At 41.3% G+C, this 27,351-nt stretch overlaps 1 protein-coding gene across 2 annotated transcripts in view; it reads left to right on the plus strand.

The window, feature by feature from the left end:
- The window catches only part of GFM1 (G elongation factor mitochondrial 1), a 98,342-nt gene that overhangs the window by 17,407 nt on the left and 53,584 nt on the right, over positions 1-27,351 (plus strand). The window contains exons 3-9 of one of the 2 annotated variants that reach the window (XM_033959486.1): positions 897-1,029; positions 7,207-7,411; positions 8,922-9,038; positions 15,218-15,368; positions 19,935-20,089; positions 25,785-25,869; positions 26,018-26,155. In XM_033959486.1, coding sequence (XP_033815377.1) covers positions 897-1,029; positions 7,207-7,411; positions 8,922-9,038; positions 15,218-15,368; positions 19,935-20,089; positions 25,785-25,869; positions 26,018-26,155 — 984 coding nt within the window. Of the gene's footprint in view, positions 1-896; positions 1,030-7,206; positions 7,412-8,921; positions 9,039-15,217; positions 15,369-19,934; positions 20,090-25,784; positions 25,870-26,017; positions 26,156-27,351 lie in introns of those variants that run through there. The other variant, XM_033959487.1, reaches the window with a different exon arrangement.

Below are 27,351 nucleotides of genomic sequence, written 5' to 3' on the forward strand. Positions count from 1 at the left end.
CAAGGTTTCTCTAATAGAAACAAATTTGCCTCATGTATATTCGGATTTGAAAAAATGTTTAACGTTGTTCGTTCCTCCGTGGAAGCTGAGATCTGCGAATCACAGGTTGTTGGGCACAAAAAGAGAGAACGATACTCATTATGTACGAACAATACTGTTTCTCCATAACTGGACCATCGATGTGGAATGCTTTGTCCAGAGCGTTACGATTTTGTGGAAATCTTTTGCAATTTAGGAAGTTGCTTAAAACCCATCTGTTTGTTCAGGCTTTCTTTGAGTGAATATATAACTTGTGTTTTGAGTTATTATTGGAAAGCTATGTACTATATTGAAGAATGATGTTACTTGAGATTTGCTTAGACGTTGTTCTGTTGAAGATGTGATGATATACTGAACTATCCTGCTCTGTGATTTCCCTACTTAATTTGTCTCCTTTGAAATGTGTATTTTATTATGTATGGAAATTTTATGAGCTACCTTGGAGAAAGGCGGATTAGAAATGTTTTAAATAAATTATATATATATATATATTCAACCCAGCTGGCTACGTGTGCCTTCTGGAGAGGTTTGAAAAGGGCTGTAATAAACTCTTGGCCTGTTCAGGGAGGTTATGTGAGCTAGAACTAAGGATATTTGCTTAAATTATGACATTTAATGTAGTTTTGTGCAAAGACTATGAACATCTTTTGAAAAATGTTTTGTCATACTGTTTGAAAACAACTTAAAGAAAAATTTGATAAATATACAGTACATTTGGAATGCACTAAATATATATTATTAGGTTTTATATATCTATATACATGCAGGTTTGAATTTCAGAAAAATTGAACAGTTTTGGAAGTGTATGATATTTTCCTAATAATTCAGAGTTGTGATGCATTGTGTTTTGCCATTAGGTGAAAGGTAAAGATGGTGTTGGTGCCGTGATGGATTCTATGGAGCTTGAAAGACAGCGAGGAATCACGATTCAGTCTGCAGCCACCTATACTATGTGGAAGGACACCAATATCAACATCATCGATACGCCTGGTATGTGGAATGGTAGGGAAGTGGATCCCCCCTCAACCCCATCTCTTTCTTACAAGAGTCATTTCATAAATAATGCACACTGGTTTGTTTGTTTTTTAATTTACATGTTTGTTTTTGTTTTTTTCAAGTATTTCTTTACAATTCTTCAATATAGTCTCCCTGCTTTGCAAAGACCGAGTCCCAACGTCCGGGAAGTTTCATTATTCCATCCAAGACACCGTTTTAGTTCCCTACAGTCCAGACATGAGTCCACCAGACTTCGACCTTTTTCCAAAGTTGAAACAACCTATGCGTGGGCATCGGTTTGCATCTCTGGAAGAGCTTTCTTCCGCCGGTACCCGAGCCATTCGGCAACTGAACAAAAACGGTGTCTTGGAGGGAATAATGAAGCTTCCTATATGTTGGGACTTGGTCTTTGCAAAGCAGGGAGACTATATTGAAGGCTTGTAAAGAAATACATGGGGAAAAAAAATAAAACGTGTAAATTTTTAAAAAATAGTGTGCATTATTTATAAAATGACCCTCGTATAAAGCCAGAAGAAAACTGAAAAAGGACAAACTATTTCCAGTTGGTGACATTCTAGTTATTATCTAGTTATAGTGGAAGAAAGTAACCACTCAGTACTGAGTGTTTAGATCAGTGTGTCTCAAACTTTCTCAAACCGGAGCACACTAAAGGTAGTTGCCATGGCCGCTCTAGGCACCTGGAAGTCCATGCGATGATGTCATGCGCAGAGGCCCTCCAGATGGGCCCTGAGACGCCAATGGGAGGTGTCAGCAGGGAAGAGGGCTGGAGAGAAGGAGAGGCGCAGGCTGATTGCCTACAGTAGTGTTTCTCAACTACTTCAAGCTACGTACCCCCTAAATCTAACAAATATCAACTGAGTACCCCCAACCACAGACAGCCCAAGCTCCACCCCAGACCCCATCCCCTTTACTAATTGTAATGCAATTCTTTCCATTCATTTTTCATATACACACAATATACACAACAGATATAAATTCTCAAAACTGACACATTTCAATCACTATATTGAAAATAAAATAATTTTCCCTACCTTTGTTTGGTGATTTTATTTTTCTGTGCTCTTAACTGTGTTTCCAGGGCCTTCTTATCCATTAACTGTTTTTCTCTCCTTCTTCACTTTCTGCCCTGCATCCATCTTTGGCATTAACTAACATTCAGTTTTTCCATTTTTCTGCTTTCTTCTCAAAATCTACTTTTCCATGTCTTATCTTCCCTTCTTATATCTCCTTCCCTCCCCGTTTCCATGATCTGACATCTCTCTCCTTCCCCCACCAGTGGTTCGACATTTCTCTCCTTCCTTTCCCCCTTCCCAGTCTGGCATCTCTTTACTACTACTATTATTTCTATAGTGCTACCAGACACCCCTCCATTACCTGGTCTGTTATCTCTCCCTTCCTTGAATCATCCCTCCTCCCCCCCCCCTGTGTAACATTTCTCTCTCCCTTCCTCTTTTCTGGCCCCCCTCTCGGTCCAACATTTCTCCCTCCTTTCCACCAGTCCAGCATTTCTTTCTCTCTTCCTCCTGCATGCTCCTTCTCCTTCCCTTCCCAACCAACATCTCCCTCTCCTCCTACATGAGTCCAATTTTTCACTCTTTGCCTTCTCCCTTTCCCCTGAGTGTGACATTTCTCCTTCTTTCCTTTCTGTCCTCCCCATCCATCTCTCTCTCTCCATGAGTCCAACACTTTTGCCTCCTGCATGCTTTCTCTCCCTCGCCTTTTTCCTCGAGTGACATCCCTCCTTCCCACCCTGCAAATCAACATGCTCTCTCCCCATACACCATTTCTTCCTCTCCAACCCAAGTGCATTTCTCTCCCTCTCATCACTCTCACTCCTCCTGCAATTTTCTTTCCTTTCCTTCCATCCCCCAACCTCACTCACAACTAATATGCTCTCTTCCCATGCACCATCTTACCCTCCCCTCCAGTGTGTAGCATCTTTCCTTTCCCTCTCCTTCTCCAGGTCCAGCAGCACCTCTTCTCCCTTCCCTTTCCATCCTCCCTCTTCTCCATGTCCAGCAGTACCCCTTCCCTTTCCCTCCTCTCCTGTTCAGCAGCACCTCTCCCTCTCCCTATGTCCAGCAGTACCCCTTCTCCCTTCCCTTTCTCTCCTCCCCTGTTCAGCAGCACCTCTCCTCATAAATAGCAATACCCTCATCTCCCTTCCCTTTCCCTCCTCCCCTGTCCAGGAGTACCTCTCCTCTCTCTAGTGGCAGTTCACTGTGCTTTTATCTTCCCCACACAGCTGCCGCTAGCATTAGTTTAGACACGATTCCATCAGGTAGCCTCGGGGCCTTTGCTAGGCCAGCCCGCCTCTGATGAAAGAAGAAGTTGCATCATCGAAGCAGGCCAGCCTAGCAAAGGCCCCGAGGCTGCCTGATGAAACCACAGCTAAACTAATGCTGTGTGGGGTAGTTAAAAGCACACTAAGCTGCCGCTGCTGGTCTGGAGGTGGGGATAGAAGATGAGGAAAGCAGGTGTACCGGAAGAAATGCAACTGCAGCAGGAAGTTGGGAGACATACAGCACTGACGCTGTACCACATATTGAGAACCTTTGGCCCTACAGGTATGAGCGTCTATACAGACCTTCTTTGTCAGAGGCTGGTGGTCATGGAAGATCCAGGGCGCTTTGCGCTTACAGCATGGGTCTTGAGCGCGCTGTCCTAGAACATAAAGGCTATTCAGATCCATTGATTGATAACGCTTCTCAGAGCTAAGAAGTCGTCCACAGTGTCAGCTTATACTAAGGCATGGAATACCTTCCAGCATTGGTGGGCCCAAGACCAGTTCGGCCTATGCTAAGGCATGGAATACCTTCCAGCATTGGTGGGCCCAAGACATGGCATACCTTCCAGCATTGGTGGGCCCGAGACCAGTTCTGGTTGCGCGGATTCTCGCTTTTCTTCAGGCTGGTTTGGATAAAGGCCTCACTGTGGCATCTCTGCAGGTTCATGTGGCCAGACTGTCCTGTTTTAGATCCCAGGCCAGTCTGTTCTCTTTGGAGTGGCATCCGGATGTTGCTCGATTCTTGAAGGGGGCTCTTTGGGTCCAGCCGCCCATTAAGAATCATTTCCCAGCATGGGACCTTAATTTGGTGCTGTCGGCCTTGCTGGAGCTCCCTTGAGACTCCTCTCTTTGGGATACCTCTCTTTTGGATTTAACTCTCAAGACTGTTTTTCTTGTCGCCATCACCTCTGCCAGTAGAGTTTCTGAACTGCAGGTGTTGTCTTGTAGAGACCCTTTTCTCTGTATTTCGGAAGCAGGGGTTTGTATGCGGACAGTTCCTTCCTTTTTGCTGAAGGTTGTTTCAGCTTTCCATGTCAATCAGGAAGTGTTTGTCTTCTTTTCAGCTGACAGGTTCCAGAACTCAGGATCGCCTGCTGAAGAAATTAGACGTGTGCAGGATGCTCCTACGTCATTTGGAGGTCACAAACGAATTTCGTATCTCTAACCGTCTGTTTGTGCTGACTCATTCAGTTAAGCGGGGTGCTCCCACTTCTAAGGCTACAATATCCAGATGGATTCGTAAGGCCATTTCGTCAGCTTATATCCTGGCAGGGAAACAGTCTATTGTTTCCATTAAGGCACATTCTACCTGTGGCTTCGTCGTGGGCCAGAGATTGAGCTGTTCCTCCTGAAGAGATTTGCAGGGCAGCCACATGATCTTCGCTTCACACGTTTGCCAAGTTCTTCAGAGTGGATGTTGCTGCCAAGCAGGACTCGGCCTTCGGGTCTTCGGTCTTAAGGGTCGGCGCAGCAAGCCCATCCTAGCTATTTTAAGGGGGACTGCTTTTGTACGTCCCTGTTGTCTAGAATGTTTCACCTATTGCACTGGAAAAAGAGATTATGTACTGACCCTGGTAAGCTCTTTTCCAATAGATAGTTGAGACATTCTAGACTCCCCACCCTGACCTTCATGTGCCTGCTTTCAGTTTTCAGTCCACTTATGCTTCTCCAAGCTGATTCTTGATGACCGGCCAGCCATTCGGGGTTGTGAAGAATTTGTACATATGTTCAGCTTGTTAGGGAGTAGTTTCTGAGTTCCTTTGATGCCTGTGTTGGCAGTTAACGGTACTGTTTAGTTGTTTATGAGCAGAATAGTAGTTTAGCCTGTGGTTACTGGCGCCTCTACTTCACAGATGTGGGTGCCTTTCTATGCTTGGGTACTGACTGCTAGAGGGCGCTAAGCTGATCTGTGAAAAATTCAGAGTGGATTCCTTCTGCAGTCTATGCGAGTATGGGGAAATAACCCTGTTGTCTAGAATGTCTCACCTATCTACTGGCAAAGAGCTTACCAGGGTAAGTACATAATCTCTTTATATCACTTATAAACTTGTTGACTCATATTTTCACTAGCCAAGCAAACTAACTGAACTGCTCCTCTTTCCTCCTAAACCCGTAATTCCTCTCCCTCCATTTCTGTCTCTGTAAACAATACTATTATCGTTCCTGTCTTCTCTGCTTCTAGTCTTGGCGGTGTCTTTCACTCCGTTCTCCCATTTTCTATCCACATCCAATAGACTGCTAAAACTTGTCGCATCTATCTCTACATCCCCAAAATTTGCCCCTTCCTTTCTGAACATACTACCTGAACCCTTGTCTACACTCTCGTAACCTCACAGACTACTGCAATCTACGTCTGACAGGAGGTCTCTCGCTGAACCGCCTCTCCCCCTGCAATCTGTGCAAAACTCGGTTCATAGACAACGGCGCGAAAGACAAAGGCGCGCCCGGACAATTGAGCGCAGCGCGGAGGCGCGTGCCGCTCAAAATTACTGTTTTTAGGGGCTCCGACGGGGGGTTTTGTTGGGGAACCCCCCCACTTTACTTAATAGACATCGCGCCGGCGTTATGGGGGTTTGGGGGGTTGTAACCCTCCACATTTTACTGTAAACTTAACTTTTTCTCTAAAAACAGGGAAAAAGTGAAGTTTTCAGTAAAATGTGGGGGGTTACAACCCCCCAAACCCCCCACAACGCGGCGCAATGTCTATTAAGTAAAGTGGGGGGGGGGGTTCCCGTCGGAGCCCTAGAAACAGTAATTTTCAGCGGCGCGCACCTCCGCGCTGCGCTCAATTGTCTGGGTGCGCCTTTGTCCCGGCGCGCTTTTGACCTGACACCCAAAACTCACCTCGCCACTCTCCTCAAATCACTTCACTGGCTTCCTATCCGCCTTCGCATACAGTGTTACTAACCTACAAGTGTGTTCATGTAGCAGCCCTTCAGTATCTCTCCTCTCTTATCTCTCCTTATACGTCTCCCTGAGAACTCAGTTCCTCAGACAAATTGCTTTTATTTGTACCCTTCTCCTCCACTTCCAATTCCAGATTTTGTCCTTCTTTCATCTTGCAGCTCCATATGCCTGGAATAAACTACCTGAGTCCATTAACCAAGCCCCTTTCCTTGTTCAAAAGTAGGCTGGAAACCCACCTTTTTGAGACAGCCTTCAACTCGTAACTCTACTGCCCTCTGCTCACCACCCTAGCCAGCAATTAAATCATGCCCTCTGATTGTAAACTTATTCGAGCAGGGTCTATATCCTTTGTGACTTTATACAATTATTTCTAGAATGCTGCATACGCCTGATAGCGCTCTAGAAATAATTAATAGTACTAGTAGTAGTAAATGACAACCACAATTCTTTATTTTGGAATAAATGACAAAATGACATGTTTTTAATACTGCTTCAAGTACAGCACACAGAAAGGGATCAAAATACACGGAAACGTCAACGACACCCACAAAAGAGTGCGCACGCCATAGAACTGGGACAGATGAGTTTTTATTCACTAAAAAGACCAGACATTGCCAGTGTTTTGGCTCTTGGCCTGTCTCAGGGGTCTTTTTAATTGTCTGTCATACGATTTCCTTATCAAAAATAATTGTCCCAATATCAAATTGGATCGTTTCACGTGGCCAGCATGCAACACTAACTTCACCATCTTGTATAGTGCAACTAGCTCCGTGATAAAGAAGAGATCCCTTTGCTTTAAATTGCAGCCTCCATAACTTACTGCATCAATTATGATAACTATAAACTGTATGTGAATTCATTATTTCCTTGTCTACACTGAGATCAGGTGTACTTAATGTTCTCAAGTTTGCTTCCTGATGTTGATCCTGAGCACAGACTTTCTGTTTCTGTTGTAGGCCACGTGGATTTTACAATTGAAGTAGAAAGATCCCTGAGAGTCCTGGATGGGGCTGTGCTGGTCCTCTGTGCTGTGGGAGGTGTTCAGTGCCAGACAATGACAGTAAACAGGCAGATGAAGCGCTACAATGTCCCCTTTCTGACCTTCATCAATAAACTGGACCGACTTGGCTCCAACCCTAACCGGGCCATACAGCAGCTTAAGTAAGAAGAACACTAGCAATGGGAAGCTGATCTAGGAAATTGAACAGAGAGAGTTTCTCTGTGGAAAAATCCACACACACCCTCCCCCCCCTCCCCCACCAAGTGTTTGCGTTTCAAAAATGCCTGGAATCAGGCCTATAATTAATATGCTTGATGTCCTTCTTTTTGCTCCCTCCCATTTTTTGGCCTCTGTTTGCTGTACCTTTATTTCTTGTGACTGCGCAGTTCATGTTTTTCATAGTTACACCTAGATACATTAAGTGCCAAATGGCCCATCCAGTCTGCCCACCCGCAGTAACCATTATGTCTTCCTCTCTCTAAGAGATCCCAGGTGGCTATCCCAGGCTTTTTTGAATTCAGACACAGCCTCTGTCTCCACCACCTCTTCGGGAGACTGTTCCATGCATCTACCACCCTTTCTGTAAAAAAGTATTTCCTTAGATTACTGTGGAGCCTATCACCTTTTAACTTCATCCTATGCCTTCTCATTCTAGAGCTTCCTTTCAAATGAAAGAGACTTGACTCATGCGCATTTATGCCACATAGGTATTTAAACGTCTCTATCATATTTCCCCTCTCCCGCCTTTCCTCCAAAGTATACAGATTGAGATCTTTAAGTCTGTCCCCATACGCCTTATGACAAAGACCACGCACTTTTTTAGTAGCCTTCCTCTGGACCGACTCCATCTTTTTATATCTTTTTGATGGTGCGGCCTCCAGAATTGTACACAATATTCTAAATGAGGTCTCACCAGAGTCCTATACAGGGGCATCAATACCTCCTTTTTCCTACTGGCCATACCTCTTCCTATGCACCCTAGCATCCTTCTAGCTTTTGCCATCACCTTTGCAATCTGTTTGGCCACCTTCAGATCATCATGTACAATTGCACCCAAGTCCCACTCGTCAGTCGTGGACATAAATTCTTCTGATATGTATGTCTTTGCTTTGTGCTTTGGCAGATGTTTAACATGTGCTAATATGAATCAGGCAAGTGGTGTCTGATGTCATTCCAAATTTCATGTTGACTTTTTTGTCTTTATATTTTACCATATTAATTGTGGCATACTATCTGTATTATTTAACGAAAAGGATAAAAGAATGCAGATTAAATTTATCAGATGGAAAAAAAAACCAAAACCAAGGCTGAATGTGGGGAAATATATTTGAAAAGCTACCTAGGATAAAAGAAAAATCTATATGCAATTCAAAGAAAATATATATATATACTTTTGTATAAAAGATGCTGCAGTCTTTTTCTTCTGTATGACTACAAAATACAGAAGTTGTGCTTTCACTGAGCTTCACAAGAGAGGATAGAATAATACAGAGAGTGCATGACAGGTACATCTTTATTTCTTGTCCATTCCTAAGACCTTCCCTTGTGCAAATGAAGAAAATTACATTTGGCAAGTAATCTTTGAGAATCCCTACTGGATAATTCCTAAACTGTTTCTTAAATGACAAGATGCAGCTGAAGCTAAGCTTTGACTTTTCTTTCTCTTATCAGATCAAAATTAAACTGCAATGCAGCCTTTGTCCAGATTCCCATGGGCCTGGAGAATCATTTTAGCGGGATTATAGACCTTATTGAGGAGTGTGCTATATACTTCGATGGGGAGTACGGGTAAGTAGGAAAATAGATGCTGTCAAACAGTGGAGTACAGTAAGAATGCCAGGGCTCACTCCTTGCACAGATACATGAGCCATATAATACCTGATTTTCCCATAAAAGACCCAGCATGAGTAATGTAATGTAATGTAATGTAATTTATTTCTTATATACCGCTACATCCGTTAGGTTCTAAGCGGTTTACAGAAAATATACATTAAGATTAGAAATAAGAAAGGTACTTGAAAAATTCCCTTACTGTCCCGAAGGCTCACAATCTAACTAAAGTGACCTTTGGTTTAACTTTGTTGGACAAGAAATAATTTCAGACCACAGGACTGGCTAAGAAATTTAAGGGACTAAGGGCCCAATTCTGTAAATGGTGCCAATAGATACGGTTGGATCTGAATTCCTCCCAGAAATGCCATTATTGGAAACTCAGGAAAGTGATGAACAGATATTTGAGAAAAATGATATCTGTATGGAAGTCCTTCAAAACAAGGAGAAAAGGCAAAAGTTTGTAGATGAAATTTATGCATTTTTAGACTGGAAACTGAAGCTCCAAGGGCAGAAAATCGGAAATTAAAAAATGCGAACTCAAGGCTTCGTTATAAAACAAAAGATTGGTCACTAAAGAAAGAAGAATATGAGATTGAGAGATTGTCAAATGAGGTATCAAGCTGTATCAACGTTGCCAACTTCTGGCACCAGGAAGTAGAACGAATGAAAGAACCCGAACATGGCGGCTTATCAAGCAACCAGACAAATCAAATCAATCAAAGTGTTGGTTTTCCCTGTGAAAAGATCCAGAGGGAAACGGATAACATCTTTGAGCTACAGAAAAGGAATGCTGCATCACAGACATGTGAAGATGACATAAGAGAAGTAACTGAAGTCAGTCAGGATAAGGACAGATGGATAAGGTTTTCCTTTTCTCTTTCAAAAAAGCAAAGTGCAAATAAATAAAAGTATTGAACTAGAAAATTCCTCTCGTTATTCTAAGCAACTAAAAGAAAAATTTTTGCATGAGATATGTAATAGCAAATACTGAATAAAGGTAGGATTGTGGCAAAAAAAAGAAAAGAGAGAATCGCACTAGAGAATGACACGGTGACAAAATTCATCACCGTTCCCGTCCCCGCGGATAACCGCGGGAAACCATCTTCATGTCATTCTTTAAAGAGAGAGGGAAGAATCAGAGTATGAATGGCCACAACCACTGATCCGCAAGCTTTACTTTGAAGAATGCTGGTGTAGAAGGACCAAGGTTGAAATAGACACTAGAAAATGGCATGGGATTATTTCTCGCGGTTATCCGCGGGGACGGGGACGGTGATGAATTTTGTCACCGTGTCATTCTCTAAATCACACCTAGGCATTCTAGAGGTAGGCACCAGTATAGCTGGCCTAATTTACCGGTGCCTTTTTCTGGCACCTAGCGATTCCTAAGTCAACCACGCCTATTCTCTGCCCCTAGCCATGCCTACTTTTCAGATAGGCATCATTAGCCGTTAGAGGGCACCTTGACTTAGGTGTCACTAAGATATCCACACACAACCTAAATTGATTATTGTTTTTAAATAATTTTTTAATGTTGTGGCCAATTACCAGCCATTAAAACCAATTAGGTTGCACACGGAACTAAGTAAGGCATCGCTAGGCATCTGTGATTAAGGCACCTAGTGGAACCTAATTTAGACACAATTTATAGAATCAGGCCCTAACTGTGCAAGCTCATTACATTTTCAAGTAGCATCACTCTGAAAGGAAGCATAACCAAACACAACGTTCTTCTTGTTTAATTACAGGAATGGTAATAGAGGCTGGTACTTCCTCTGTAGTGTGCGACTTTACTCTTTATACATTATCACAGGATAAGAAAGCATTGTACCTGAGAGTTCCCACAGATAGGGGTCTGGTTAGGAAGGAGGGAAGATTAGCTACTGTCACTTGTTCAACAAATACCCAGGACCCCAGTTGCTTAGGTATCGGTTCTAGTGTTCCTGCTGCCTTAAGACCAGGTGACATCTCTGTAACATTCTGGATCCTTGTTTGACACAAAGGCAAAACAAAAGGAACCAACGAGAACGGCAGTAAAAATGCAAAGCAAAAAAACAAAACTAAAACTGCAGGGGAATGTACAAGGTGCAGGAATTTATTCAATAAAATCAATAAAAATCATAAAAGCACAGGGGAAAGCCGACAGTCGACGACCGGTCGATGGTACGGACAACAGGATGCCCGGACGTAGGAACAAAGGACTACTACTCATACACAAGAGAGGTCAACCTCACAGCCAACAAAGGAGAACAAGCAGGAAAGGACAACTCAGACACAGGAGGGGATGACCACACAACAAACACGGGAGATAACACAGGAGCAGTAAAGGATACGTAAATGAAACTGTAAGGGCAGCCAAGAGTAAAAAGTCCAAAAAGGTAACACGAAGGGAACTTAAATGCATGTATACAAATGCTAGAAGTCTAGGAAACAAAATAGGAGAACTAGAGACGATAGCAAGACATGAGAACATGGATATCATTGGCATAACAGAAACATGGTGGAATGAAGAAAACAAATGGGACACCGTACTGCAGGGATACAAACTATATAGAAGAGATCGAGTAGGGCAGAAAGGTGGAGGTATTGCCCTATATGTTCAGGAAGGAATAGAATCTGTTGAAGTGGCTACGACGGAAACAAAAGAGAAGCTAGAGTCCCTCTGGGTTAAGATTCCTGGCCAAAACAGCGCAGACACGAAAATTGGCCTTTACTATCGTCCCCCAGGACAGGCGGAGGAAACTGACTCAGAAATGATAGAGGAAATCAAACAAGAAAGCAAAACGGGCAATGTAATAATATTGGGAGACTTCAATTTCCCGAGGATAGACTGGAAACTAGGAACCTCCAACTGCGGCAAGGAGGCCAAGTTCCTGGAGGTGCTAGGGGATTGCTTCCTGGAACAATTGGTAAAGGAGCCGACAAGAGACAACGCCACCCTGGACTTGGTACTAAATGGCCTCACGGGACCGACAAAAGAAGTAGAAGTTACGGTACCGCTGGGGACGAGCGATCACAATGTGATCAACTTTAAGCTTGACATCGGGAATAGAAAACGTGCCAAAACCTTAACCAAAACCTTTAACTTTAGAAAGGGCAAATACGATTGCATGAGAGCCATGGTGAAACAACGACTCAAGAAAAAGGTGGACAAACTTGAAACGGTAGACCAGGCATGGTCCCTACTGAAAAATACTATCACAGAAGCACAAAATCTCCACATTCCAAGGATCTCCAAAGAGGGGAGAACAAAAGGTAAGGGAGAACCGGCATGGCTTACCGGACAGGTGAGGGTAGCCATAAAAGAAAAGAAGGACTCTTTCAAAAAATGGAAACACATGAAAACAACCGAAGCATGGAAAATACATAAAGATGATCAAAAGAAATGTCACAAGGCGGTGAGGGATGCCAAAAAGGACTATGAGGAAAAAATAGCGCAAGAAGCCAAAAACTTCAAACCCTTCTTTAGATACGTGAAAGGGAAAAAACCCGCAAAAGAGGCGGTGAGACCCCTGGACGACCAGGGAAGAAAAGGGTACATCAAGGAAGATAAACAAATTGCTGACAAACTAAATTCCTTCTTTGCGTCCGTCTTTACGGAGGAGGATACCGCTAAAATACCAGAAGCAGTGAAAGTGTTTAGTGGAGTAATAGAAGACAGCCTCACCACAGTTGAAGTGGAGTTGGACCAGATATACTACCAGATTGACAAACTTAAAAGTGACAAATCCCCTGGACCGGATGGAATTCACCCGAGAGTTTTAAAGGAATTGAAGGTTGAAATCGGAGAGCTATTGCAGAAACTTGCCAATCTGACAATCAGAACTGGACAGATACCAGAGGACTGGAAGATAGCGAATGTCACGCCAATTTTCAAAAAAGGATCGAGAGGGGAACCGGGCAATTACAGACCTGTGAGTCTTACGTCTGTCCCTGGAAAGATGGTTGAAGCACTGATCAAGGATAGCATAGTCCGGCACCTAGATACACACGACTTGATGAAACCCAGTCAACATGGGTTCAGGAAAGGGAAATCATGTTTAACGAATTTACTTCAATTTTTCGAGACCGTGAACAAGCAAATTGATAGTGGAATGCCGGTGGACATAATATATTTGGACTTCCAAAAAGCATTCGACAAAGTTCCACATGAAAGGCTTTTCAGGAAACTACAAAGCCATGGAATAGAGGGAGATATACAAAGGTGGATAGGCAAATGGTTGGAAAACAGAAAGCAGAGAGTGGGCATAAATGGAAAGTTCTCAGACTGGGAGAAAGTGACTAGTGGTGTGCCCCAGGGCTCAGTACTTGGGCCGATCCTATTTAATATTTATATCAATGACCTGGAAGACGGAATATCCAGTGAGATCATTAAGTTTGCAGACGACACAAAGCTATGCCGGGCAATCAGATTGCAGGAGGATAGCGAGGAACGCCAGAGCAACTTGTATCAGTTAGAGAAATGGGCAGATCAATGGCAGATGAAGTTCAACGTGGAGAAATGCAAAGTAATGCATTTAGGTAGTAAGAATAAGGAATACGAGTATAGAATGTCAGGCGCAACTCTGGGTAAGAGCGAACAAGAAAAGGACCTGGGTGTACTGATAGATAGGACTCTGAAGCCGTCGGCACAATGCGCGGCAGCGGCAAAGAAAGCAAACAGAATGTTAGGCATGATAAAGAAAGGAATCACGAGTAGATCGGAGAAAGTCATAATACCGCTTTATAGAGCAATGGTCAGACCACACTTGGAATACTGTGTCCAACATTGGTCTCCCAACCTAAAGAAGGATATAAAACTGTTGGAGAGGGTGCAGAGACGAGCAACGAAGTTAATAAGAGGTATGGAGAACTTGGAATATGAGGAACGACTCAAGAAACTGGGACTGTTCTCCCTTGAGAAGAGAAGGCTGCGAGGGGACATGATCGAGACGTTCAAAATGCTGAAAGGCATCGATAAAATAGAGCAGGAAAATAAATTATTTACATTGTCCAACGCGACACGGACAAGAGGACATGGTTTGAAGCTAAGGGGGGACAAGTCCAGGACAAATGTCAGGAAGTTCTGTTTTACGCAGCGAGTGGTAGACGCCTGGAATGCTCTCCCAAAGGAGGTTATTAAAGAATCCACTGTGCTGGGATTCAAAGGCAAATTAGATGCACATCTCCTTATGAGAGGCATAGAGGGATATGGGTGACTAAAACTACATCAGGTGTATACCTGACTGGGCCTCCGCGTGTGCGGATCGCCGGACTCGATGGACCATGGGTCTGATCCGGAGATGGCAGTTCTTATGTTCTTATGTTCTTATATGTGGCATAGATACAATAAATATATCCAAAAACTGGTCCTTGTAGTCATGTGTACCGGACCCAACACGGTCCACTTCTTACTCGGGGGTCCTATGGAAAATGGTATTGTGGACAAGTGTAAATAACAGGGTACAAATATGCAGTTTTAGTCATACCATCAGTGTTAGGTGCTGGAGCAATGCAGGCCCATGCATGATACCTCTGTCTCGGTGAATTTCATCAGAACGTTTGTTCTCAGATACAATAATGGATTCAAATATGCTGCCTTTTAAAATGATATGGCGCTTTTGTGTTCATCTAGTGTGCTTCTCTTTTTCTTTTTTGAGCAGAGTAAAAGGCAACAAGCCAGGACAAAAGTTGATGAATCACAGCTTTATTAAGATGGGACCCAGCATGGTGCAACAGTGCTGCATCAGGGGTTTGTATAATATGTTAAAACACAGACAAAACTACAGAAATTAACTTGAATATACCATATGATGAAATCATAAAATTAATACAAATTTTTTTTTTTTTAAAGTATGAACTTTTAAAAATAAAAAATACACTTCAAAATATTTTGAATAACATACTTTTGTTTTATTTTCAATTGTATATGTTATATAGACCCCTGATGCAGGCACTGATACATGGGCCATTTCAGGTCCCATCTTAACCTGTTGCATTTTTCTCTGCTTGCTGTTGACTTGGGTGGACAGTTGTCATCTCTTTAGCTATTAGTGCCGTTTCTTGTTTGCATTTTAAAAAAAAATGCCACAGATGAATTTCCAAATCTGTCTATTTAAAAAATTGAGCTTTACTGTTTCTGGTGACGTTTGCAGGCAGACAGTCAGGCTTGATGAAATCCCTATAGACTTCAGAGCAGAGGCAGCAGACAGGCGGCAAGAGCTGATTGAATGTGTGGTCAATGCTGATGAGCAGCTTGGTGAATTATTCCTGGAGGAGAAGGTTCCCAGCATTACTGATCTGAAGGTGAGTATTGTGATATAAAGACTGTCTTAGCATACCTGTTCTCTTATCCTCCAGGAAGAAGCTGTCACACCGTAGTCTCATAGAGGATTCATTAAACAAATCCAGGACTTCTTCATTTGGTACTGAAAGAGGAAAAAATTGTGAAATACTGTTGTGACTGTAAGCACTTATTCTCCATCTCCTCCCTCAGTTATGTTTGTTTTATAAACTGCTCCAACTCCAGTTAAAATGCCTAGATTGCAAGCCTCTGGATTAGCAGTCATCTTCCCTCTTTCATCTGCGCTGCATGCCTGAGCTGTGCCAGACTCATCCTGCAGCAAAGTTCCTAGTGGGTGAAAAGGTGTTTCCAAAGGAAGAACTGAAACAAGTCCACCACAAAAGTTCCACAAATGTAGAAGCAGAGCAAAAAAACAAAAACTGTGGAACTGGTGATCTATCTACCAATGTAAGGAAGCAGAGTATTTTTCTATGTAACGTAACCTGAATTAATTTCCAATGTAATTTAATCTATATCCTCAATTTATACCTGTACCAGAAATTCTCCAATGTAATGTATCCTCCTAGAAATGTCCAGCTCTCTTCTTATGTAATCCGCTTTGAACCGCAAGGTACAAGCGGCATAGAAATCACTAATGTAATGTAATGTAAAAACTTTAATTTGAACAGGGTGCAAAGATTTAAAATGTACAGTGTCACAGGCGCCTGTGCAATAAAAGTCACTGGGAACTCTGGGAAATGTAGTTTAACTAGCTCTCTGCCACCATCATTGCAAAATTTGCATCTCCTACAAAAAAGGAAGCGTTGGGAAATGTCTGCGTTTCAAGCCTCGCTTCAGGAGGAAGTTTCATTCTCATGTATTTTTCAGTTATGTGATTGACTTCGGTTGTGATGACGAGTGCGGAAGCGTCAACCATGCGCGGTTTGTGAGCCTTCCCCATATCATCATGCAGTCACATTACGACACCTAAATACATTTTTATGCCTGATTTTCCCGCGGCGTCTTTCTTTTAGTCTGTTGGCAGACTGCGCTCGTTTGTGCACAGTTTTTCGTTGGCGTTTTTTGAAAATCTTTTAACTTATGATTCATAGGCAGTACCGTACCCCGGAAGAAGATTGTTCTGTTTCTTTAATTCTTTATTTAAATTTTAACAACAATTCACAAGAATAATCTTGTTCCATGCAATACAGAGAAAGAAAACAAATTTCACCAAAACAATATTTGAACAAAACAACTTTGAACAAAACATTTCAAATTTGAAATAAAACATTTTATCCCTTCCTTAGACCACAATGAAAGGGGTGTGATAATCATATAATATTGGAGACATAAATTAAAGAATTTAATTCAAAGGAAAAGGCTTAGTGAGGCACGGCTACCCTCTAATTATATTATATTCCATACTACATCATTCCTTGGTAATCTTTTTAACTCTTAGAAACTCCTTTAAATGGTCTGAAGAAAAAAAAAACATATTTGATTCCCAAGTACCTTACCAAATATTTACAAGGGTAAGCTAGTAGAAATGTAGCACCCAATTTAAGAGTTTCTTGTCGTAAGGAAAGAAAATCTTTCCTTCGCTCCTGGGTCACTTTAGAGACATCTGGATAAATCCAAATACGTTGTGCTCCAAATAATTTTTGAGAATTTTTAAAATATAATCTTAAGATCATATTTAATCTTGCTCAAAAACAAATGATATTAGAAGCGTAATTCTCTCAGTATCTGGATTCAGAGTTTGTTCTAAAAGAGCAGTAACATTAGCAAAATCAATCTGTTCCTCTTGTCCATTATTTTTCTCTTGTCCAATATTTTTCTCCATATTCTTTTGAAGAATCTTTTTGTTTGGCAAATAGTAAATCTTATTTAAAGGAGGAATATTATCAGAAGGAATTCCCAAGTTCTCAATCAAATATCTTTTGAAGAAATCAACAGGCGGAATACCAGGTGAGATTGAGAAATTCAAAATACGAAGATTCAATCTCCTGTTGTAATTTTCAAATTGCTCTAGAAGATTGTTCTTCAACTGATTCATGGCCCGTGTCGGGTCTATGCTACAATTCTTACTTTGCTCTTGTGACATTGTACATTTTATTATGTCAATCTTCACCCTGTTCAAATTAAAGTTTTTATCAAGATCATCAGTTCCACAGTTTGGGGGGAGGGTTGTTTCCAAAGGAAGAACTCTTAGAGGTGTATTTTCAAAGCACTTAGACTTAGAAAGTTCCATAATAACCTATAGTGTAACCCATAGTATAATGGGCCTTCTCTTAAATGCTGTATGTAACATGCACCAAAAGTAATACAAGATGTGAAATATCTTGAGAGTGTGTACTTACTAGGCAACTAGTCAGCCAATATGATGTAGTGTCATTCTGGCTGCGTGTAGGATGAGCTCAGCCTGTGCAAGGAGGCAGGGAGGGTTAGTCACTGCCAGACATCGGATTCCATTCCAGAAATCCATGACTACTAAAACTGAGCCCTCCATAGAAGAGATTCATAAAATCGAGATCCAAAACCAGAAATGCATACATTAAAATGTTAATGCTTTTATATTTGTTCTGGGTCCCCAGGCAATAAGGTTCATGGGCCCCAAATCACCCATATTACTGGCTATTGGTTAAGAGAAAGTGGGCCCCCTACTACTTTAGGCCCTTGGGTACTCCCCTATTTTGATTAGTCAATCCATGTTGGCTTTTATTAAGTATTTTTAACCAGGATACCCAAAAAGATATTGAGGTCTGTACAGACAGCACAGCAGGTGATTGTTAATAGGAATAGTAGTTGAAATTCCAAATAATGAATTAACCAAAACTGAGTCTTCAACTTAAATTTAGATTGATAAACAAAGGGGACTCTTAGGTAACAGGAGGCAGGGGTAGCATAGAAGAGCTAAGGTATCAGTGAACATAGTAATGATGGGGGGGAGGGGTCTCCTCTCCATTGACGTAAGCAGCGGGAGTCACCTATTAATGACATAAGCTATCAGTGGTTCTCTTTAGGCCACAGGAAGGTGGTCTCTTTGCATCTGTTGACAGCAGCAGCAGTGTGACAATCCCTGGTCCTGGCGCCCTGTGCAGCTGCTAATTAAACTCTAGAACGCGTTGCCAGAGGGTGTGGTAAGAGCCGATAGCATAGCTAGTTTTAACAAAAGTTTGGACAATTTCCTGGAGGAAAAATCCATAGTCTGTTATTGAGAAAGACATGGGGGAAGCCACTGCTTGCCTGAATGTTGCTACTCTTTGGGGTTCTAGAATCTTGCTACTCTTTGGGGTTCTAGAATCTTTCTACTCTTTGAGAATTCTGAATGGAATGTTGCTACTCCTTGGGTTTTAGCCAGGTACTAAGATCTGGATTGGCCACCGTGAAAACGGGCTACTCGGCTTGATGGACTTTGGTCTGACCCAGTATGGCTGTTCTTATGTTCTTACGTGAGCCATTGTAACATCACTGATGAGGTTGGCTCTGAGGCACTGTGGACTGAGGCATTATGACATCACAATCTCAGCTCGGGAATGTTGCTCTCTTTGGAGTTCTGGAATCTGCTTTGAGATGCTAGAATGTTGCTACTCCTTGGGTTTTGGCCAGGTACTAAGAACCTAGATTGGCCTCCGTGAGAGCGGACTATTGGGCTTGATGGACCATTGGTCTGACCCAGTAAGGCTATTCTTATCTTATCTGACAATTCTTTCAGAAGGGAGCTTTATAGAAAAAGAAGTGGGATGGGACAATGGACTCTCCACCAAACAAATGGAGCCAGCAGGATAGAAATACATTTTTTATTGATGTCCAGATTGAATGATAAAAACCCAACACAGTACTGTGTTTCGGCGCATAAAATGTGCCTGCATCAGGGGTACTGTGAATCAATTTCTGTTGATGAATAATGGATCTTTACATAAATAATATGAACCTGAAATCTAATTCCAAGGAAATCAGAATGTCTGAAACACACTAACGAACTGCACAAAACCGACTAGAAGGGAACTTTCTCCATAGATGAGATGTGAGTGCCATCTAGCACCAGAACCAGACAGAAATCTTCCTGTTGCATGGTGATGTGGGCTGGCGACACATAGGGCTCCTTTTACGAAGGTGCACTAGGGCCTTAACGCGCGGAATAGCACGCGCTAGCCGCTACCACCTCCTTTTGAGCAGGCGGTAGTTTATCAGCTGGCGCGCGCTATACCACGTGCTAATCCGGTGCATGCGCTAAAAACGCTAGCGCACCTTTGTAAAAGGAGCCCATAGTTTTTTTTAAATTTAATTTTCAGTATCTGTTGGCACAATTGAATTGTTATTTATCTCTCACATTTTTCCTAAGCATTATATTTGTTACAGTAGTGGCAACGAAAGTTTTTTTTCTGGCTATGATGTATAGATGGTTGAGTGATTTTTTCCTCAGCTATGTAACTGCTTACGGATGGTATCTTATTATATTGCTATACGCCAGGAGTTCAGCTTCTTTTGTGGGGAGTCTTGTGTAGGTTCTGCATCAGAGAAGAGCTAAACTATTTGGGAGGATTTTCTTTCTAATAAACTAATACAAATAAATACTGTTTTTCTAGCTTGCAATCAGAAGAGCAACCATGAAAAGGGCCTTTTCACCTGTATTCCTAGGAAGTGCATTGAAGAATAAAGGAGTTCAGCCTCTACTAAATGCCGTTTTAGACTATCTTCCAAATCCTTCTGAAGTCCAGAATTATGCAATTCTCAACCAGGAGTAAGTGCTGGTGAAAACTCAAAGCAAGGACTTGATCATTATAAAAGGTTTATGTGGATCTGATGTTTCAATTGACAGAAAGGTTGGATGCAAATATATTTAATAACACAAATTACAGTATTTATTTTAAAAATTTCTATCCTGCTTATCAACTAAGCAGATACGTTAGTACATACATAAAAATAACAAACTTTACAAATCCATTAATACATTATCAAAATAAAACACTTATTAAAAACCATCATCTTTTTTTTATATTCTTTATTCATTTTTGAAAACACTTTCAATAAGTGAAAATATAATTAATTAAACATATACACTTTAGACATCACTTAAAAATTTTACAAGATTCATACAGATCAATACCTTCCCCCCACCCAACCTAATTAATGTTTTTAAAATATCTATAAATTTTATCATAGTTTCAGAAATACACTATACATATTTTAAACATAAATTTCACATTTATAATCATTCAAACTTATTTATCAATCCTTAAAAATACCTCCCTTTCCTCCAATTAGCATCCTTACAAATAATCAATACAAAAACCTTATATTCCAACACCCCCCCCATGTGCATTTTATCTAACAACAAATCATAACTCTAATAATTCTACAAAGGACATCAATGGGCCCCAAATTCATTTAAAGTTTTTAAAATTCCCTATCAAATCAGCTCTCATTTTCTCATATTTATAAATTAGACATAAACTTGCCCACCAGAATGTAAAGTTGAGACGATCCCAGTTTTTCCAGTTCCTTGTATTCAATTGTATAGCTGTACTTGTCATAATTAAAAAGAGACTTCTTTTATATTTGTCTAGGGGATCTTTGATATGCAAAATTGTACCACAGATTACTACTTCATAAGTTAAAGGAATCTCAGATTCTAAAATATTGTTAATATGTCTCCAAATTGATTTCCAAAACATCAGTATATTAGGGCAATAAAAAAGTAAATGATCTAATGTTCCTATGTCTAGATGACAGTGATAGCACCTATTAGATCTAGAATTATCTAACTTATTCAGTCTAACTGGGGTCCAAAAAGAACGATGTAACAAAAAGAACCAAGTTTGTTTCATAGATGCTGATGCTGTACACAAGTTTTGATTAATAATAATAATAAGTTTAATAATTTTTTGATTAATCGCTATCGACACCTCAACCTCCAAGACCAAATATGTGGCTATTGAGATGCAAAAATATACTGCTTAATCTCGATACTCCAAACATCTCTAAGAGCATTTTGGGGTTTTTTATTCATAAGTTCAAATATTAATTTATACCACTTAGCGGTAATCAAGTGTACATAAAATAACAAGATTTTAAATATACATCACTTGAAATTACGTCATTCAGGGAACCCTTTCTGAATAGCCTGCTTCAGTTGCAACCATTTATAAAATTGAAATTTTGAAATACCAAAAGATTGTTGCAACCGTGAAAAATCAAGCATTTTCCCATTTAAAATAATATCCTCTAATGTTCTTATGCCTGCATGCATCCAATCCTTCCAGGCAATTTTAGATTCGCCTATTTGTATCTTGGAGTTCAGCCATAGGGATTGACATAAAGACTGTTCTATAGGAATTTCAGTTAATTTATTTATACATCTTAAGGTCTTCCAGGTATCCAAAATAGGTAGTTTAATGTCTAATACATGTGACAGACGCATTGGGGACATAATTTTCCATTCCAAAATTAACCACTCTGGATAATGTTCCATGAGGTCAGGCAGGATCCAGTACATACCCTGACATAGAATATAGGCCTGATGATACCTATAGAAATTTGGAAAATTTACCCCTCCCTCCACAATCTGATTTATTCCAATTTATTTTATATCCTGAAAATTTTCCAAATCTTTTGATCAAATCTAATAATTGTGGAATAGTAGTTTCAGGATTCCTCAAATGAAGCAAAATATCATCTGCATATGCAGAAACTTTGTATTCCCAACCAGCATAAGGAATACCTTGAATCTCCTCTGCTTGTTGACTAGCCAATAATAAGGGTTCCAATACAATATCAAACAATAGAGGAGATAAGGGACATCCCTGCCTAACCCCCCTCTCCAGACGAAAACCGTCTGAAAAAGAATTATTTATATATAATCTGGCCAAAGGGGAGTTATAAAAAGCTTTGATTATTTGTATAAATCCAGAACCCACCCCAAACCAATCCATCGCTTGATACATAAAGATCCATTCAGCACGATCAAATGCCTTCTCCGCATCCAAAGATACAGAGAAGGCTGGATCCTCTATGGATTTTGTTAATGTCAACATATGAAGAGCCAATCTAGTGTTATGTGAGGAATGTCTATGAGCAACAAATCCGGTTTAGTGCATACCTATAATATAAGGGAGAGCCTTAGCCAAGCGTAAGGCCAATAACTTAGCCAACAGTTTTCCATCAACATTTATCAAAGATATTGGCCTGTAATTTGAAACCAATAAAGAATCTTTATATGGCTTTGGCAAAACTGTAGTCAAAGATTCTGCCATAGTACCTGAAATGCAGCCTTTATTCAGTTGAACCTGATATAAATTTAATAAATAAGGCAGTTAAAAAAAACCCCATCATCTTATATCCAAATCACATAGGAGTGCTCTATTATCTACTGATTTCAGAACAATTGGGTAAGAAAGACTCTCACAAATAGGAAGGTCTTTAACAGCTTCTTAAAAGATTTTAAGTCTGCACATACTCTTAATGTCCCTTTCATTGAGTTCCAAAGTGTTGGACCTGGATAAGAACAGAATTGCCGCTGCTGGGCCAGACCAATGGTCCATCGTGCCCAGCAGTCCGCTCACACGGCGGCCCTTAGGTCAAAGACCAGTGCCCTAACTGAGACCAGCCCTACCTGCATACGTTCCGGTTCAACAGGAAATTGTCTAATTTTGTCTTGAATTCCTGGAAGGTGTTTTCTCCTATAACAGCTTCCAGAAGAACATAAGAATTGCCACTGCTGGGTCAGACCAGTAATCCGCTCACGCGGCAGCCCTTGGGTCAAAGACCAGTGCTCTAACTTACCTGCCTACGTTCCGGTTCAGCAGGAACTTGTCTAACTTTGTCTTGAATCCCTGGAGCGTGTTTTCCCCTATAACAGCCTCCAGAAGAGCGTTCCAGTTTTCTACCACTCTCTGGGTGAAGAAGAACTTTTACGCTCTGTTTTCTTGCTTGGACAAATTCATGGCTCAGAGTTACTCTGTATTGAAATTTAGAGCAATATCTTTGCATCCGGATTAGCTAAGATTAGGTCACACTCGGATGGTGTCTTGGCACATCATAAATTAGACAAAAGTTTTCGCATTGGTACTGTCATTGCAGTCTGGTGCTGCATTTTGCTGCTGTTTTTTTCTGTTCTCGTGGCAAGGGGAATTGTTTTAAACTTAAAATGGCAAAAGGCATAATGCGGTGCAGGGGAAGGCGAGTACTCCAGAACAAGGAATTTTTATTTATTTATTTTGTGTATATTTATTAAGATTTCTGTTTTGCAACATGACAATCTCCACACGAAAACCATCAATAACTGTGATTGATCTGAAGTAGCCTTATCTAATTCTTACTTCCCTTAAAGCCTCCTACTTCATCAAATGCTTTAAAAAAATAAATTTGTTACTTTCTTTTAGAAAATAAAGTTTCTATTTTATGCATTTCAAGTGGCAGACTAGTCCATAATTTAGGTCCCACAATGTGAAAATATATTGCCGAGACCTAACAAACTTACTGATCAAAAACTAGGAACATCCAATAGGTACTTATTCTTTGGTGTCCCTCCAGATCGGCACAGAATGGATGGATCGAATGGTTTGTGTTCCTCTGCCAGTAGGTGAAGACTGAGACACATTGACTTTTGGCAGTAGTACAAGTGGGCTGTGAAGTCCCATATACAATCAGTCTGTTCTCAGTCTCCAGCAGGTGGAGGAAGCCTGTGCAGTCTTTCCTTTGATATTAGGGCCTGCTGGATCTGATTAGTGGCCTTATTATTGTCCCTTTTTTGCTGTCTGGACAGAGCTTGGGGGACCCTACTGGGGGTCCTTATGACCTTGGGGATGCCACACTCGATGGGTCAAGTCCCTCCCCAAATGTATTTTCCTTAGAGGAGCCTCAGCTGTACGTCTTCCCACAGTTCAAGCATAGACTACAGCTTTGAGAGCCTGCTCTCTTGTCCTTTAAAGCTTTTTGTTGTGTGGAAAAAAAAAAAAGTCCCGAGGCAGCCAGTCTGGAAGGAAGCTTTGAATTGGCTTAAATTGCTTTCTTTTTTCTAACTGGTGGTTTTGTGCATCGGTCTCCTGTGCGTATGCTACATGTGCTTTTAAAAAGTAAAAGAAGTGCGATTTGTGAGTGTACCAAGAAGTGGATGTGGCTGGCGTGTGCGCGAAGTGCTCTGACCACTTTGAGGGTGACGGTGAGCGGGGTTCCCCTTCGCGCGTGCACCACTCGTCAGCTGTGGGCAGTGGAGAAGCCCAAGCTTCCCCTACCCCCCACACAGGGATTTCCCCAGCCGCCGATAGTCAGGACCATTTTGCCTTTGGCCTCAGGTGACCTTCCTCCTGTGTTAAAAAGACAGGAAAAGGGCCTAAGTATTTCTTCTGCCCCTTCTGGGTGTACTCTTTTGCCACCAGAGATCTTTGCCTCTGATTTTGTTTTAGCCACATAAAAGGCTTATTTGCAGGCAGCTGGGGGTCCTGCTTCTTCCCTGGGGGTTCCCGGTTCTTCAGGGGAAGTCTGTGCCTTCCACGTCTGCCCCTGTTCAGTCTCCCCCACCTTCATCCAAGCAACCACAGGTTTCTTGGGATGAGGATTTTTCCTGGCTGACCCGGTGTCGCCAGATGAGGACTTGGTTCTTGGGTTATACCCCCCCAGATCCTCCAGGGGGGATGGATGATGTGGACGGTGGGGTTTCGGAGATGCCAGTTGGCGAGAATGCTTCAGTCGTGTGCATTTTTCATCAGGAAGAGCTGCAGGAACTTATTCTTCAGGTTTTGAGGAGGAAGCTAAGGACCCCTACAAAAGTCAATGTGTCTGTTTCCACCTGCTGGCAGAGGAAGGTAAACCATCTGATCCATCTATTCTGTGCCAGTCTGGAGGGACTAAAAGAAAGAAAATTAGCAGGTAAGAACCTAATTTCTCCTTCTCCAGCCTTAGAAAACATGTAGGTTTATAAATTTTAAGGCAAGCAAAAATGGTACCATTCCTACAAGATGAAATGTAACGGCTCTTATTGATACTATGTTTTCTAGCAACATAGATGCACACTTTAGGATAAGCATAATAACACTTTTTTCCTCACATTGGCCTTAAAGTGTTATATCATCATCTAACATATCCTATTGTGGACTATTGGTGAGTTTAAATTTCAGACTCCTTTTCTTTGGCAGTCAGAAATCTATTGTGGAATTTGCTCTGGCAGTTAGCAGCTTTGAATTTTGGACTGGATAGGGTGCACAGGCCTAGCTAATTTCAATGTTTTTTGCAGTATTTTCTTTCATAAGCCAGAGGAGAACAGATCATTAGTTGTGCAGTGAACTTTGCACAGCTTTTCTAATTCTTTGAGGAATAAGGAGAAGTCTGCAGACCATGAAGCAGCCTAGGGCTGAAACCTACAAGTGAAGCAATATAAGATACTTGCAGGTTACAAATAAAATGTTATGTTATGGTATATTTCATTTTTTTCCTTCAAGGAATACACAAGAGAGTGTCAAGGTCTTGATGAACTATGCAAGAGATGGCACTGAAGCATTTGTAGGCCTGGCATTTAAACTAGAGGTAGGTTATAGATTTATTAAACTCCTTTATTGTCACTTTTATACTTTTTATATCGTATCTAGAGGCTTGTTTCCTTATTATACACAGTGTTAATTTTGATGTGGGTTTCATTTTTAATGGATTGTAATGTTCTACGTTTAACTTCCAGGCTGGTCGTTTCGGGCAGCTAACATACATTCGAGTCTATCAGGGTATGCTAAAGAAAAGCGAGTACATCTATAATACACGAACAGGGAAGAAGGTGCGGGTACAGCGTCTGGTCCGATTGCATGCAGACAGTATGGAGGTAAACAATGCAAGAGGAGGGGCAATACAAAGGGCCGCTAAAAAGTTCTCAGCCCAACCAACAAAGTAGGGGCAGTCTCCATCAAGGGCTATATAGTCCAGTAATTTGCTATGTATGTTTCTAATGTACTATGGCGGTCTCCTGATTATAAATGCACGTTTGACTTCAGTCTTGCATAAGCCGCGGAGAGAAGACCAGGAAATATTTATGTGCAATGGGTTGTGCCCTTGAGTTTGCCCCTGAGGAAGAGAACAAATCAGGGGACTCTGTACGGCATTTGGCTGAGGCATCCATGCGGACATATGAAAGCTAAGATTTCCTTTATATTATAAAACAGTAGAGGAAACTGCTACTAACAAGGACTGTTGTATTACAACGATTTTTATTGGACATCTATGATTTCTTTAATTCTGGATTTGCACATGACATTTTATTATTGAATTCTTTCTTTTTATTTAAAAAAAAAAAGCACTTTAGCACTTGGAAAAAGTTTTCAGGATGACAGAAGGTGATGTTTGTGGGTAAAATCCTGATTGGCGCTTCTGCGCTCACGCGCTGAGGATATACCCAGGTGAACTACTTACAAAATTAAGAGGAAGTTCCCATGAACTGATTAGTCATCCTGCTTAAACTATATTTAACTTCAAATTTAATTACACTTTATTCTAATAGTAGGCCTTCATGTGCAAAGAAAGAATATAAAGAACCAGGAGCAGGTCTTTAGGATTGACTGTTTCTAATTTAAAACACTTAGATCTAAGCATAAGAACATAAGAAGTTGCCTCCGCTGAGGCAGACCAGAGGTCCATCTCGCCCAGCGGTCCGCTCTCGCGGTGGCCCATCAGGCCCACTGCCTGAACAGTGGTCTCTGACTAATTTTACAAATTACCTCTAATCCTATCCCTCTAACCTTACCTCTACTCCTATCTGTACCTCAATCCCTTTGTCCTCCAGGTACCTGTCCAGACCCTCTTTGAAGCCCTGTAGCGTGCTTCTGCTTATCACATCCTCCGGTAGCGCGTTCCATGTATCCTCCTTCCTTCACCAAAGGACCCAAACAGTCCTACTAGGGACACATAAATCTAACCCTAAGCCTATCAAATATGGCGTTCCTCAAGGCGCCCTTCTATCCCCCCTCCTATTCAATCTCTACATCAAACCCGTCATCGACATAGCGCAAAAATATAAAATCAAAA

The sequence above is a fragment of the Geotrypetes seraphini genome, chromosome 9 (assembly GCF_902459505.1).
Source record: "Geotrypetes seraphini chromosome 9, aGeoSer1.1, whole genome shotgun sequence".
NCBI classification, from domain to species: Eukaryota; Metazoa; Chordata; class Amphibia; order Gymnophiona; family Dermophiidae; genus Geotrypetes; species Geotrypetes seraphini.